Here is a 16,180-nt window from a genome sequence, read left to right as displayed (position 1 = left end):
CCATTGTTCCGGTGTATACAATTTAACCACTTTTGAGAAAAACGCATTTATTCATTAATGATTAAAATGTAATCACTTTCAAGAAAAACGGGTTTATTCATCCGATGAGTAAACAGCGTTTATTCATTTTATCAATATGGGCGGGTTTTCTTGAAATTGATTAAACTTTAGACATTAATTTATACTTTTTTCTTAGCGTGTATGGAACCGACGTTGACAACTCTTTTAAAACAAATGGATTTTCTTTCATTAAATCGCATCGTGTAAGGGGCTGTTCATAAACCACGTAGACACTTAAGAAGAAGGGGGGGGGGTTCGGCGAGTGTCTATTACTATGGTCCACACAAATTTCCAAAAATTTGTATGGAAGATTGTCTACGCGGGAGAAGGGGGTCTAAAAATTCTCAAAACGGTCTACGTAGTTTATGAACAGCCCTAAGTACGAACGTACTGCCTGTATATTTCTGAAAATCTCTATGATGATGACTAAATATACATGAATATAATTATTTTCGCCAATATTGAGCTAATTTGTGAATCTGTTCCACTAAAGCTGGCATCACGGCCGTTATTGAAAGGTCAAGTAAATTTTGTAAATGTTGCACAGCTTCTTCATCGGATAGATCCAAACGTAAATTATCTTCTACCTTTTTAACAGCCTTGTCGGGTTCTAAGGCAATATCCGGAATGGATGCATCTACCATCAAACCAAATAAATTCAGCATAACGTTGGCATGTCGCCGAAGGTGAAGAAAAGCGGTATAGCATAGTTTTCTAAATTCTTGATAGTATTCAGAATTCAGACCGCCCATTGCTTCTACCATTTCCTTACTCAGTTTCATTGGTGGAGGCATCGGCTTGGGATCTCTGCCTAAAATATAGCCAAAATCGATGTGAAATAACTTACCATAATTGGTCAGAAGTAAGTTGTCCAAATGACGATCCCCAACGCCTGTATAACATAAGTCCAATTATAGTTTTGCAGTATTTAATCAAATATGTACATTTACCTAATAAGTAAGTAATCACACAATAGCCAGCACAGCTTTTTATATATGTTTCCATTACATCGGAAACTATTCCGTATGGTCCTGTTTCGCACGGATGATGTTTACGGAAAAAGTTCAAAATGCTACCCTCGGCATTCAGAACTTCGGCAACTGTTATCGAATCAATATATTGCATAAACCCATGCTTGGAACTAGTAGCAAGTACGCGATACGGTGTGAGTTTCAAATCTAGATTTTCCTTTTGTAGCAACTTGTCCATCAATGTGATCATTTGCAATATAAGCTGATCCTGTCGTAAATCATCGCCGTGCTTGAATATTGCAACATACTCCGTTGGACCAGTTGTCAAAAATGTTAGTCTGGAAGCGATAGGAAAGAGGATCAAAACAAAGGATTTATTTTAACAACGTAATGAAAAAGAACAGACAACCAAAACTCGCTTACAATGAAAGGACAATCAGTGGTGGACAAGAAAACCAACCGGTAACACATGTACTGATACGGTCGCACACCGTGTAAAGTTTTCATTTCGTTTACACGTTCACGCTCATTCAATTTTACTCAAAAGTGAGAAGAATTCTACTCACTTTCGGTAAAAGTCGAACTACTCTAAAGTGAGTAAACACATAGTTTCTCACTTTTGAGTAATGGATGCGTCTGTCAAATTTAGAGTAACTTCTACTCATTTCTAATTTTAAGAAAATTAACGGAACTGAGTAAATATTACACAGTTCTTGTATAATTGATCGGTTTATAAAATGAGTCATTTGAACTGTCATTGGAAAAACAGCATATTAATTAAAATATAATAACAATAAGGTTACATTGCAATATTTTTTGTGATATGGATGGAGTATCATGTGATCATCAGCCCTCTCGTCAACATGGGATGTTTCGCTCTCCTGAAATTAAACTTAATTCAATCTATCAACATTTCCTCGATCACAGAATCAGGCCTACACCTACGAACACTTCAAACATGCTAGTGACGGAATTGCTCCGGATACTACGAGTATACGAACGCTGCTTCTGGAATTGGTAATCATTACAAAAAGCATGAACTTCAAAATCAATAAGCTTTTAAGGCTCCCCGATCGAGGTCCCGATCGTTGTTATGAAATAAATATAATCAAATTTATTGTTTCACCATTAAAATAATAGAAAGCCTCAATGTCATATTATTAGTTAGAGAAAAAAATTGTGGGTACCCAAAAAAAAAGTTGACTTGACGCAATTTTATTGAATAGCATCTTCGCGAGTTTTATTAAAGTTAAGTTATGTTTTCTTTATTAGAGAGGCTGGTTCGCCTCCGTATGAGTTTCATTTAACCGTAGTTTAGCAAAATAAAAAAAAATGCAAAAAGCCCCCAAACAACCCCAGGCCCCCTTCAGATAAATGTTTTAGCTACGCCAATGAACGCTGATAAAAGTGCGCTTTTACGTTGTATCGCCTTGGTGCCTTCTGCTAACTTATTTCCTATGAACCAAGGAATAAGTGCTCCGAAGACACCAAAACGATTTAACGTAAAAGTAAATTTTTAACTATTTGTTTTATATTACTTCTGGGTGAAGTCAACGATTTACATAGAAGATGCTAATTTCAAATAACAGACTAGAGTGGTAATTTTTATACGATAGATGAGGAGATGAAAGTATAGAATTGAGATTTCCGTTAGAGTACGGCAGTGTGAAATTGTATATACCTATAAAGTCAGGGTGGCAAGTGAATTTCCATTTCGAAATTCCTGGTTTTTCCCTGGTTTTTCTGGTCAATTATTTAAAAATTTCCTGGTTTTAAAAACCATGTATTTAAAAAAACAATTTTTAATAAAAAAAATAAAGTGAATCCTTGTACCATCATTCTTCGCGCAATGCGGAATTTCACAAACCAAAATAGGTATTAAGGTTCTTGTGAATGCCCGTGAAATCTTTATCTGATTGTTTGCTGTAAAGAAGCTAGTAGGTCTCTAGTATTTGAAATTTAGAGATCTATAAGCCCCTAAATCTTGAGATTTCTGTTTTTGAAACTGCGATTTTTTAACTTTTTTATTGAGATTTTTAGCCAACAGGCTAGTTTATCTCAAGCTGAAATTGCGAAGTGTGATATGAATGAGGACTCTTTAAACAAACCTTTGCTTCTAACAATTTTACGGATTTCCAGTTTTTTAAATTTTCCGCAAATTGTCAACGATTAAAGATCTTATTTAGTGGAATTTTGATTACAACAAGATTTCAAAATCATATGATTAAAAGATTTCATAAGCAACGCTAGTTTAATAACTCTTATTATTAAAAAGACTGACTGCTGAAGTTCATATAAACTCCCTAAAGTTCGTAGAATTTTCCTAAAGCGTTAAGGTCTTTCCTGAAGGGTTCATTTAAGTTTGTATTGCCCGAATTTCATGGGACTACCCCGAAGTTCGAAGGACTTTTTTTTTAAGATCTTAGGATTTCCCTGAAGTTCGGAGTTTTTTTGAAATTCATAGGAATTTCTTAAATATCGTAGAAGTACCACGAAGTTCGTAAAAATTCTCAGAAGTTCGTAAGACTTCCTTCAAGTTCGAAGAACTTTCTCGAAGATTTGAGGACTTCCCTGAAGTTTGAAGAACTTAACTGAATATATGAGGACCCTAAATTTAGAAGAGCTTCCCTGAAGTGCATAAGACTTTCCAAAAGTTTGTGGGTCTTTCCTTAATCTCTTAGAAATTCCCTGAAGTTTGGAGAGCTCCCATGAATTTCGTAGGACTACCTGTAGTTCAATCGACTTCTCGGAAGTTCTAGGAACTTTTTTGAGCTTGGAGAACTATGATAAGTTCAGAGGACTTCCCAAGAGTATTGAAGAAGTCTTCTGAAGCTCGGAAAAAATCCATAAGTCAAGAACAACATGTTTTTCATACAAGCTTTTTGTAAACAAACCTTCTTATGCCCTTTCCTCGCCACCCATATGTTGCCAACGCAAACCAACAACATCACCGGTAAGGGGAAGCTTTCTCCTTCCCGATGATGTTGTTGGTTTGCGTAGGTGACCCTCGGTTGGCGAGAAAAGGGCCTGTTGCGTGCGCCCCTCGTGCGACGCCACACCTACTAATCTATCTCATGGATGCAGCGGCGCCGCATTGAAGCTGACAGCGGCATAATGGTATACGGAGCTGTCAATTCGGCCGTGAGAAAAGGAAGTGCAAATCACTCCTAAAATTCAACTTTGGTGCATAAATTTGAATTGCAATTAAACCTACTTTAAATTAGTTTTGAATTTGTATTTAAAATCATCATTACACTATAAGGTGAGGAATTTAAAATTATACTGTGAATTTGTTGGCTAAACATTGAACGTTGAATATAAACACATCTAGGTCCACTTACAAATCATTGTACAGCACCACACTACATAGAAGTTTACGTTTAACGAGAAGAATACGGTAAAAAACATGTAAATTTGGATTCACGATACTATTTGACACAAACATTTACATGTAGGTTTAATAACGTGGTCATTCGAGCCCATCTCTGTAGGCAGATCCGGGTGACGACCCTAAGAAACGCAGAAACGTAAGTTAACCTCTATTCTATTGTGTGAAGATAAAAACTAACCGTGTTGATATTATCTCTAGGAGAATTTTAACCGTTCGGTTTCCGCTCGGTTGCCCAATAAACGAGTTAAATTTCCGGAAGTGTTTTCTTTCGTTGCGTACGCAACAGTTTTAAAATTCTCGTTTTCCGGAACAATCGGAGATGCCACGAAGGGACCGAACTCGGGATCCAGTTCCGGATGACAGCTTGCAGCAATCCTGCCCGCTCTGCCGTCTGCCAGATAGCAACGACATGGTCAGCTGCGATGACTGTGAGCGTTGGTTTCACTTTGACTGCGCCGGAGTAAACGAAGATGTGGCCAACCACAATTGGAGCTGCCAGGAGTGCATCGTTGCCAGAGTTCCTGCTCCACAATCGCCACATCCAAGAACTCCTACAGGTGAGCCATTACCACACCCGCAGTCACCAATTCCACTACCAGTTCCACGTCTGCCCACACCGCAAACACCAATCCCACCGGTTCCTACACCACGACCGAAAACTCCGCGAACGCCAATCGTACCCCCACGTAGTCCGTTGCCAAATCCGCAGCCACCTACCCCACGTCCACGAACACCACGATCGCCAAATCCGCCACCGCCAACCCCACGTCTGCGTACTCCTCGAACACCTAATGTGAATCCTGATGTGCCAGTAGTTCCCAGACAAGTTGCTGTCGATCCAGATTTTGTGAACAAACTGCCTGCCGAACTCCGGATCCAACTTCTAGAGGAAGAGCAAGCCATCGAACGCAAGTTTATGTTGCGTAGGTTTCAGCTTCTGCTCGAGTCGACGGGAAATGCCATTCCTGCACGACAAAGTAGTCCAGAAGGGAACGCTTTCGAACCAAACAACACAAGAAACCATCCTGTCTTTCATTCTTCGCCTGTGAATAGTCACCGTAGATATATGCCTCCCTTTGCACCACCCCCAGTCCGCCAAGATCACGACGGACCAACTTTCGCTCCACATCGGGAACAGCAACAGTTATACGTTCCAGTTGATATTCCTTCTGAAATCAACCATCGTCCCGATTTCTCTGCTCGTGACCCTCCTCGTATCGATCATCATTCGAACATACCAGCGTTCAATCCACCTCCACCTATTCACCGTCCTATCGCTTCGACGTTTGCTTCTCTCCGGACCGATCAACATCAGCATATTCCGACGTTCTCTCAAGCGAATCATACTCAGCGCCCGAATGCTTCGGCATTTGCCCCATATGCTGGTCTTCCGCGTCCTGCCGCTCAAGAGTACTATCCGTACGACTTACACGACTATCCTTCTGCCACGGGGGGGACGGCGTTGCTCAATAAAAGCCAAATCGCCGAACGTCACGCAGTCTCTAAGGAACTACCAATCTTCAGCGGGGAACCGGATGAATGGCCCTTGTTTTTCGCAACCTACGAGAACACAACGAACCTTTGCGGATTTTCGGCGGAGGAGAATATGGCTCGTCTACAGAAGTGTCTACGTGGGAAAGCATTGGAAGCGGTCAAATGCCAGCTGTTGCACCCAGCCAACCTGGATCAAGTTATTTCGACGTTGCGAATGCTGTTTGGGCGTCCGGAAATCATCGTACATTCGCTGCTGCAGAAGATAAACACTCTTCCCGCTCCCAAAGCAGAACGCCTAGGTACGCTCGTTGATTTCGCGCTGGCCGTTCGCAACATGGTAGCAACAGTGAAGGCCTGTGAGTTAGAGGAGCATCTGTGTAATTTGACACTGCTGCACAATCTGGTAGATCGTCTTCCACCGATGATTCGGCTGAATTGGGCGACCCATCGTCAGTCTCTTCGATCGGTAACTTTGTTGGAGTTTAGCGAGTGGCTGTACAAACTGGCAGAAGCAGCGAGCACGGTGACGATGCCTCAGTTCTCGGGCTCCTTCGACAACAAGACACACCGGGAACGGAAGAACGATGGATTTCTGAACGCACACACCGAGACGGTTCCCAAGGTCAACCAAAGCGACGTTGATAGTGGATGTGTCATCTGCAATAGCAACTGCATAGCAGTGGAGAAGTGCAAACAATTCGTTGCAATGGATCTTTCCGCTCGGTGGGCTGCACTCCGGGAACACAAATTATGCCGTAGCTGCCTGGAAAGTCATCGAGGTCCCTGCAAGTCCGGGAAGTCGTGTGGTAAAAACGGCTGCCAATACAAACACCATCGGATGATGCACAACGACGCGAAAGATAAATCGATAGCGTCATCTTCGTCGAGTTCGACACCGACTACTTCTACTTCACAGCACGTCAGCGCGAGCAGTTCCCGAGAAACCAGATCATGCAACACGCATCGAGGAGAAAGCAGAGCTGTACTATTCCAATACGTTCCGATCACGCTGTACAATGATGGGATCAAGGTTCAAACCTATGCGTTCCTAGACAGCGGATCTTCCTTGACACTGATGGAGGAAAGTTTGGCGAAGGAGTTGAATTTGCGCGGCGAAAGGCATCCACTCTGCCTCCGCTGGACGGCTGATACCTGCCGTTACGAAGACGATGCCATGCGAGTTTCATTCAACGTTTCGGGCCTGTATGACGGATGTCCTCAAAACAAACTGACAGATGTCTACACGGTTAAAGAGTTGAAACTTCCATCGCAATCTCTCTCCATGCGGATGCTTTCGACGAAATATCCTCATCTCGACGGGTTGCCAATAGAACCATACAGTAACGTTCAACCGAAAATATTGATCGGCATGAATAATGTACGAGTGATCCACCCCCTAGATAGCCGTGAAGGGAAGCCAAACGAACCAGCTGCTGTCAAGACACGCCTTGGATGGACGATCTACGGGACTTGCTTGTCCGATAATGACCCGGCGTCGAAAATTACCCCGTACAGCTACCATATCTGCTTCCACTCTTACGATTCGGATGAGCTCTTGCACGAAACCGTCAAAAACTACTTCACTCTTGACAGTTTGGGGATCAGTGCTCCGCAGAACCAGCTGCTTTCCAAAGAGGACGAACGAGCGTTGACGAAATTACGTGACGTTACGACGTTCCAGAATGGGCGCTATCAAGTCGGTCTTCTTTGGAAATACGATGATGTGCGCCTACCCAACAACAGATCAATGGTGTTGAGACGCCATCACTGTCTGGTCAAGAGGATGGAACGCGAACCTCAACTAGCTGAGACGTTAAGAGCGAAGATGGCAGACTACATCAGCAAAGGCTACGTCCGCAAGCTTACTCCGGAGGAAAGTCAGAGGATGGGGAATCGGACCTGGTACTTGCCTATTTTTCCGGTCTTTAACCCTAATAAACCAGGCAAGGTCCGAATCGTGTTCGACGCAGCCGCGTCGTTCGGAGGAGTATCGTTGAATTCAGTGTTGATGAAAGGTCCGGATCAACTGAACGCTCTACCACCAGTACTATTTAAGTTCCGGGAGCGGTTGATTGGCCTAGGAGGCGATGTAGCTGAAATGTTTCATCAGATGTTGATGAACCCGCAAGACGAAGATAGCCAGCGTATCGTTTGGTGTGCCGACGGAACGATGGATCCGTGCGACTATGTGATGCAGGTTGTCACGTTTGGAGCTACCTGTTCACCCAGCACTGCGCTATTCGTCTTGAACGAAAACGCTGCCCGTTTCGAAAGTGAGTACCCTATTGCTGTCGACGCTATACGCCATAGACACTACGTAGACGACATGCTTACGAGCGTAGATACGGAGGAGGAAGCCATCAACTTGGCCAACGAGGTTCGCTACATTCATCAACAAGGCGGATTCCACATGAGAAATTGGGTATCAAACTCGTACAAAGTGCTGGAAGTCCTTGGAGAGAAGCCAAATCCGGAAAAGTCGTTGGAGATGAGCGCCGACCTTGCCATGGAAAAGGTCCTCGGGATGTGGTGGAGCACAACAAAGGACGTCTTTCGCTACAAGCTCTGCACGGAACGCAACAAGGACCTTCTCACCGGAATCAAGCACCCAACCAAGCGGGACATGTTACGGACGCTGATGGCCATCTACGATCCATTAGGTCTCATTGCGCACTACTTGATGTTCCTGAAGATACTGCTACAGGAGGTCTGGAGAGCAAAAACCGGATGGGATGAAGAAATTGGAAAAAAGGAGTTGGAGTAGTGGTATACATGGCTACGCATTTTGCCGGAGCTCGAGTCGGTAGAAATTCCGCGCTGCTACTACCGGGCTGACTCCAGCATTGACGAGGCTAGGATCGAGCTTCACACATTCGTAGATGCTAGCGAGCTTGGGTACGCAGCCGTTTCCTATTTCCGCTTTGAAAGGGACGGACACGTTCATTGCGCGCTTGTTGGCAGCAAAACTAGAGTAGCACCTCTCAAGTTCGTCTCCATTCCTCGCCTGGAACTGCAAGCGGCAGTCATCGGTATGCGCTTGGCCAAGAGTATCGAGGCAGGCCACTCTGTCAAGGTCGACCGTCGTTATTTTTGGACCGATGCTCGGGACGTCATGTGCTGGCTTCAATCGGACCACCGCAGGTATTCCCAGTTTGTGGCTTTCCGCGTGGGTGAAATATTGGAAGAGACGAATGTTACAGAATGGAAGTGGATAGGCACAAAGGAGAACGTGGCCGACGACGGAACAAAGTGGAGGTACAAACCGGATCTCAAGCCAGCATGCCGTTGGTTCAACGGTCCATCGTTCCTGTGGAGACCCAAAATAGAATGGCCGGAGTCGTCGCTGAATGGCCAGGAAACCGTTGAAGAAATCCGTTCAAGCGTGTTGCACCATTCGGTTGGGAGAGTTCGTACCATTTTGTTGCCCGAGAATTTCTCGTCGTGGTACCGAATACGGCGTGTAACAGCTTTCGTCCAACGGTTCGTAAACAACATCTGGCTGAAGAAGGGAGGTCAACAACGGAGTGTCGGGCCACTTACGCAGCAGGAACTTCTCGAAGCGGAGGCGTTCCAAATCAAACGAGCGCAGGAGGAGGTCTATGCAGACGAACTAGCGGTACTAGCAGCGGGCGACCGACGACTCCAGAAAAAGAACAGCCTGTTCAAGGTCAGTCCGTTCATTGACAAGCAGGGCGTGATGCGCATCCACAGTCGATTGGGCGAATGCGACTTTATAGATGAGAGCAGCAGGTACCCCATCGTACTCCCACGAGAACATCCAGTTACGACGCTTGTTATACGCGACGTTCACCTACGGTATCATCATCAATGCCACGAGACCTGTGTGAACGAAGTACGCAAAGGATTCCACATCCCACGAGTTCGCAGGGTCTACGACCGAGTGCGTCGAGAATGTCAGCTATGCAAGTTGCAACGTGCTGCACCAGCGCCACCGATGATGGCCCCGCTACCGAAGGCAAGGATGGCAGCCTTCGTTCGCCCGTTCTCGTACGTGGGCGTGGACTTTTTCGGGCCTTTCTTCGTCGTTGTAGGGCGCCATCACGAGAAGCGCTGGGGTGTCATCGTAACTTGTCTGACGATTCGAGCGATACACCTCGAGTTGGCTGCCACGTTGAACACCAGCTCGTGTATCTTAGCTCTACGGAACTGCTTCGCTCGACGGGGAACTCCAGTAGAAATTAGGAGCGATCGTGGGACGAACTTCGTGGGTGCGGACAAGGAACTTAAAGAGGCGCTAGCGGCATTAGATCAGAACAGGTTCATGGCGGAATTCACCACACCGAGAACAACGTGGTGTTTCAATCCCCCTGCGGCGCCACACATGGGTGGCTGTTGGGAGCGGCTCATCCGATCCGTGAAGAAGGTCCTATCCCAGGTCAAGCCACAGCGAGTACCTACGGAGGAAATATTGAGAAGCTATCTAATCGAGGTAGAGAACATCATCAATAGCCGACCGTTGACCCAGGTACCGGTGGATGATTATTCATCACCGGCGCTTACACCAAACCACTTCTTACTAGGTTCGTCGGACGGATCGAAGCCACTGGTCCCGTATGACGAATGTCCGTTGATGCTGCAACGATCGTGGAAGGCGTCACAGGCGTTGGCAAACCTTTTTTGGAAACGCTGGGTGGACGAGTACTTGCCAACAATTACGCGTCGTGCAAAGTGGCACTACCCGGTGAGGCCGATTGCAGTTGGAGAGATTGTCGTCGTGGCCGATCCCAGCTTGCCGAGAAATTGCTGGCCCAAGGGCCGAGTGGTTTCGGTGAAGACATCAGCTGATGGACAGGTTCGGTCAGCGGCAGTTCAGACCACCACTGGACTGTACGAGAGGCCTGCAACCAAGCTAGCTGTATTGGACGTAGGTGTAAACGGGAGTGGGTCGGACCAGGGTCCAACCACTGGGGGGGACTGTTGCGTGCGCCCCTCGTGCGACGCCACACCTACTAATCTATCTCATGGATGCAGCGGCGCCGCATTGAAGCTGACAGCGGCATAATGGTATACGGAGCTGTCAATTCGGCCGTGAGAAAAGGAAGTGCAAATCACTCCTAAAATTCAACTTTGGTGCATAAATTTGAATTGCAATTAAACCTACTTTAAATTAGTTTTGAATTTGTATTTAAAATCATCATTACACTATAAGGTGAGGAATTTAAAATTATACTGTGAATTTGTTGGCTAAACATTGAACGTTGAATATAAACACATCTAGGTCCACTTACAAATCATTGTACAGCACCACACTACATAGAAGTTTACGTTTAACGAGAAGAATACGGTAAAAAACATGTAAATTTGGATTCACGATACTATTTGACACAAACATTTACATGTAGGTTTAATAACGTGGTCATTCGAGCCCATCTCTGTAGGCAGATCCGGGTGACGACCCTAAGAAACGCAGAAACGTAAGTTAACCTCTATTCTATTGTGTGAAGATAAAAACTAACCGTGTTGATATTATCTCTAGGAGAATTTTAACCGTTCGGTTTCCGCTCGGTTGCCCAATAAACGAGTTAAATTTCCGGAAGTGTTTTCTTTCGTTGCGTACGCAACAGGGCCTACAAAGGTTTGTTTACAAAAAGCTTGTATGCCCTTTTCACTTATGGCTCTTGAAGTGTCATACGATTATCGTTAAGTTTTAAGCAATGCCTAAATGTCGTACAAGTTACCTTCTTCTTCTTCTTCTTCTCCTTTTGGTGGCGGGACCATAGTTGGTCCATACTGCCAAGTGTGGTCAAACAAGTTACCTTAAATCTGTAGAAAGTTCTGTGAAATTCGTAGTTATTCCCCAAAGATTAAAGGACTTCCCTGAAGTTCGTAAGACTTCTCTGAAATTTGTAGAACTTCTCTGAAACTTGTAAAACTTTACCGAGTTTTATAGAACTTGCATGAAGTTCGAAGGCCTTATCTGAAGTTTTTAGAAATAGAACTTTTCTATTGAACTTGTTCAACAGGTGCTTCAAAGTAGTTACGCGTCGGCACTGCTTAAGTCTGCTATCAATTAAACACAAATCATATATGCAATTGATTCGAGAAAAAAATTAAATTAAAAATAAATGCAAAATATATTTACTAAATTTTCAGGGTAAATTTTGTTCATCAATGTTTAGTTGTGTGAAAGATTTAGCTTGAACAAAATGGTTAGTTTTGACCTGATTATAAATAAAAACTTTGACATAGGGGAAATGTTGGCTTCGGCAATACCTTAACCTATTATCACAGGCAAACAGACATAACACTAGCAAGTTGTTCATCGAACAAGCATTTAACGATCAATTTAAATGTATCGTAGTTGGTAGTACCGCCACCTGTGGCGCGCATAGTCAGTTCCCTTGCGTTTGACGTTTATACACTATCGCCATCTGTTCAGCGTACTACCCACCACAGTGTACTCAACAGATGGCGGTAATGTTTTAGCGACGATGTTTTACAGTGAGAAATATTCAATGTGTTATGTCTGTTTGTCTGTGCTATTATCGTCAAGGGGGTAAACAAAGTCCTAGAGCACCTCAATTTGGCCAATGGATGCTCTCAAACACAATGTATCCACATACCAAAATTGAGCCCTCAAGGACGTTGTTTACCCCCTGACGATAATAGGTTAAGGTATTGCTGAAGCAAACATTTCCCCTACATAAAACCTATTTAAATTATACAAACAAGATTATTTTCCTGGTGGACTTCCTGGTTGGTTGGAAATTCCTGGTTTTTCCCCGGTTTTCCCTGGTGAAAATAAATTCCCGACTTTTCCCGGTTTTCCTGGTTCACTTGCCACTCTGCTATAGAGACTAGAAAGCGAACAGGGACAACTTTTATGAATGAAGGTACAAATCTATTTGATCATCTCTCTTTACCAAACTCCCCCGTTGGAGAGGGATGGTGAGGGGTATCTTCCCCTGCCACCACCAGTGGTTACAACACCGACTAACCCACATGAAACTTAAACTTAACTCTTGATCGAGAATCCATAACGGCGGATTCAAATGTGCAGCGATCCCATCTGTCAAAACCATAGAAATTTTTTATCTAGATGAAAATAATTAGACCGGAATAGATTAGACACAAACCAACTCATACGTTTTGCATTCGTGTTCGTGGCTAGGATACAAATTTTTCGCGAACACGGCGTGTCAGTTTTGTGTTTTGATCATAAATTGATTGTCCTTCTTTATCATATATTTAACGAATTAATTATGTTCTCTTCCATATATTAAAAGAAGGGAATATCGTTTATCCAAAGAATTAATTATTTCCTTTTCATATATTTTCAAAGAAAGGAAAACCCCTTGATCCATTAAGAAGTTTTTCTATTCTTTTTATATACGCGAAAGAAGATTCCAGGAGTGATTTTCTGGGGAATGGTTTTCGGGGGAATGGTTTTCTGGGGAATGTTATAGAATCATTTTACACAGAAGTCGAATCGATTTGCGGTCCTGGACAAGTTCTGCATAATTTGTTTAATCTAATGTCGTTCTAGTTTTTTGCGTTGTAGCACCGGTGTAGTGTAGGCTGCAATAAGCGCGAATCATTTACAGCTCAACATCATTTGTTTGTAAACAAAAGTGCAACCGACATCTACACTCTGAATAATTTCGGTGTACGGAGGTGTATGGGCAACATTGAGCAATATGTGAATTTTTTACAAACAAATGAATATGAACTTTTGGTTTCATTTACATTTTTCCATACAAACTTTAAAGTCCTCCTGAAAATCTAGATCATAGCATAGCTGTTGGGGACAGATCGAAAAAACAGTGGGAAGCAGGGTTTTTTTTTTAAAGTTGACCCACTCTAATATCCATAGTAGAACTGTACCGAAATAGAAAGCCAAATCTCTAGGAGAAAAAATCAGTACGAGTTCGGATTATCTGGGATCATACAAATAATTAGTAACTTACTTTGATGGCATTAAGGCACTTTTAAAAAGTGTCACTTTTTCTGCTACAATTCCACGAATACGCACAAACGGATCTAGAGGAAATGATAACGGTTCGAATTTAGTGAAATTAATTTTCAATGCATCAGTGTCAGAAAGCAACATTTGGAATTTTTCGGTCTTTTTCTTGCGATTCCCTGGTTCTTTGGCCACAATTTTTATAAGTTTTACAAGACTGTCGATAAACTTTTGTTGCTCTTTCAGACTGCGGTGTATGGTTCTTAATTCAGGGGTTCCTGCAAGAAGATACGGTAAATACATAATGATCACTTGTACTACTGTGAGTTAACTAATAGCAAATTCGTTTATTATTCAGTTCCAACCTGGATCGGGTATCAAGATTGGGCCTGCTTGTTTTCTGACAAACGTCAGTTCGATCGTTTGTTTTTAAAACCCAGCTCAGGTTGAGGTACGCACTGACAAAAAGTTCGGTTTCGCACTGGGTTGGAACTGGTTCCAACCCCGATAATAAACGAATTCGCTATAATAAATACAACTGCATACCTGTTGAAAGCTGTCGAAGGTATAATTGTAGAACCGTACGATACATTTTTCGAACACGTTCATCTTGCTTCCGAACTGTTTCTTCCTCACACTCTATTGACAAGTACCAATACAGGTAATTGGCCAATGTTGAATTTTTACATGCTCGTTGAATGAGAAACATTGCAAGATTACAAGGTACTGATACATCCTCGCAGTGATTTATATTTGAATCATTCGGGATCGAAATATTGTCGGTGTTCTTTGTGGATGTTGACCCCCTCACCTCGTGGTTGGCTTCATCATAAATGGACGTTCTCCCTGAAATGTATAAATCATCGTTTTAAAATATGCACACTACAATGAAGACCGCCCGCACACGCTGATCGAAGAACATCCACGCTGCGCGTTGCGCTGCTGCTGCTGTAAACGCTCGGTGGTAGTATTTTTTTTTTTTTTTTACTTTATTAGAGAGATTTTTTTAACCGTTGAGTAGTTCATCTCTATAAAATAGGAGGCCCCAGAGGGGGGTTCTGCCTGCAAATTTTGTTACGGAGTTGGCATACAATTCACATGCACTCAAATAGAAGCAATTAAAACAGATTCCAGTAAAAAGACTAACAATACAGGCAACAAGAAAAAAAACACAATCTGGTACATCAAATTTATATAGGGTTTTGAAAGTGATCGGAGCTCCCTCGTCCTGCAGAGATGTCCTGTCAGCCTCGGTGTTAGTAGTATCAACAATCAATACGAAACTAACGATTTTAAATTGGCTCACTACTTGACTAGCCTATTGGTCCCAAGCAAACGTTTGACGTACCCCATTCTAGTCGAAATTCTACTACTACACAATGTTTGTTTTGATTCGCTATGAAAGTTTGACAGATAAAATGAGGGGTTAGTCGATTTTTCTATGTTTCGAGGGGTGAATCGATTAGCTTGGGACCGAGAAGAGAGTACCAGAGCTGAGCCAAAAACTTGAGCACGTTATTTCGGGACCTTCTAATCTTAGAGTTACCTCTATGGTAGTATAGGATTATCAGATAAGTTTATGTTCTTGTTTCTTTCTCTCAACCATCAGTTAAATTTAATTTTGTGTTTCTGTTTGCAGTGTTGTCTTTGAATTGTGTCTGTGTTGTTTCGATTATAGTTTCAGTTGTAGAGCGTTTTGCGCTCTAGCTAGTACGGTAGAATTGACATTTTGTCGGAAGACGGCATGGACTTTTGTCGGAAGACAATTCCACTTTGTCACCCGATGGCAAGAAGGGTCGCAAACGTCTGTCATCTCAGAAAGCAGATTGCTATTGCAATTTTTCAGTGTACCACATGGCAACACCACTACTACTGGATTGTTCCACATGGCAACACTACTACTAGATTGAACTAGCATTTTCACCAAATGTACTAGAATGTTTTGGTTCTATCTCTTTCACTCTACTCAAAACTGAAATGCATAAAAAAATGACAAAATGATACGCACTCTTTCCACACTGTCAAAGAATCATTGTACACAAAATCAACTTTGTTCAAATCAAAACAAAAAAACTAACCCATCTGGTGGATGATGGCACAAGCTTCCAAGAAAATTCTATTACAGTGAACCACATTATTTAAATGGATTTCTTCGCCAATTAGTCGTCTGTCACTTCGTTTGTGCTAAAACGCTCTCTTAAGGAACGTTCCAGGCAGTTTTTTGCAGAAATTTCAGATGACGAGTCTGACTCTAACTTGGCTGAGAAGGGAACTCCTTTCAATTCTTCATGGAATCGAAGACGCATCCGTTCGCGAAAAGTTGCAGAACAGGAACCCCAA

General features: G+C 43.0%; 1 protein-coding gene across 3 annotated transcripts in view; it reads right to left on the bottom strand.

Annotated features, from left to right (window-relative positions):
• Nucleotides 1-458: 458 nt before the first annotated feature.
• LOC135713169 (phosphatidylinositol 3-kinase catalytic subunit type 3-like) overlaps nt 459-16,180 on the bottom strand; it is a 116,950-nt gene continuing 101,228 nt past the window's right edge. For all 3 annotated transcript variants that reach the window (XM_065236281.1, XM_065236282.1, XM_065236283.1), the window contains 4 exons: nt 14,387-14,686; nt 13,845-14,118; nt 1,011-1,369; nt 459-952 (listed from right to left, as the gene is read on the bottom strand). In XM_065236281.1, coding sequence (XP_065092353.1) covers nt 507-952; nt 1,011-1,369; nt 13,845-14,118; nt 14,387-14,686 — 1,379 coding nt within the window. In that variant the 3' untranslated portion in view covers nt 459-506. The remainder of the gene's footprint in view (nt 953-1,010; nt 1,370-13,844; nt 14,119-14,386; nt 14,687-16,180) is intronic.

This window comes from Ochlerotatus camptorhynchus, unplaced genomic scaffold (genome assembly GCF_037179485.1).
Source record: "Ochlerotatus camptorhynchus isolate MF236.1 unplaced genomic scaffold, CSIRO-AGI_Acam_v1.1 ptg000541l, whole genome shotgun sequence".
NCBI classification, from domain to species: domain Eukaryota; kingdom Metazoa; phylum Arthropoda; class Insecta; order Diptera; family Culicidae; genus Ochlerotatus; species Ochlerotatus camptorhynchus.
Note: the sequence above shows the minus strand (reverse complement) of the source record. Positions and strands in the feature narration are given on the sequence as shown.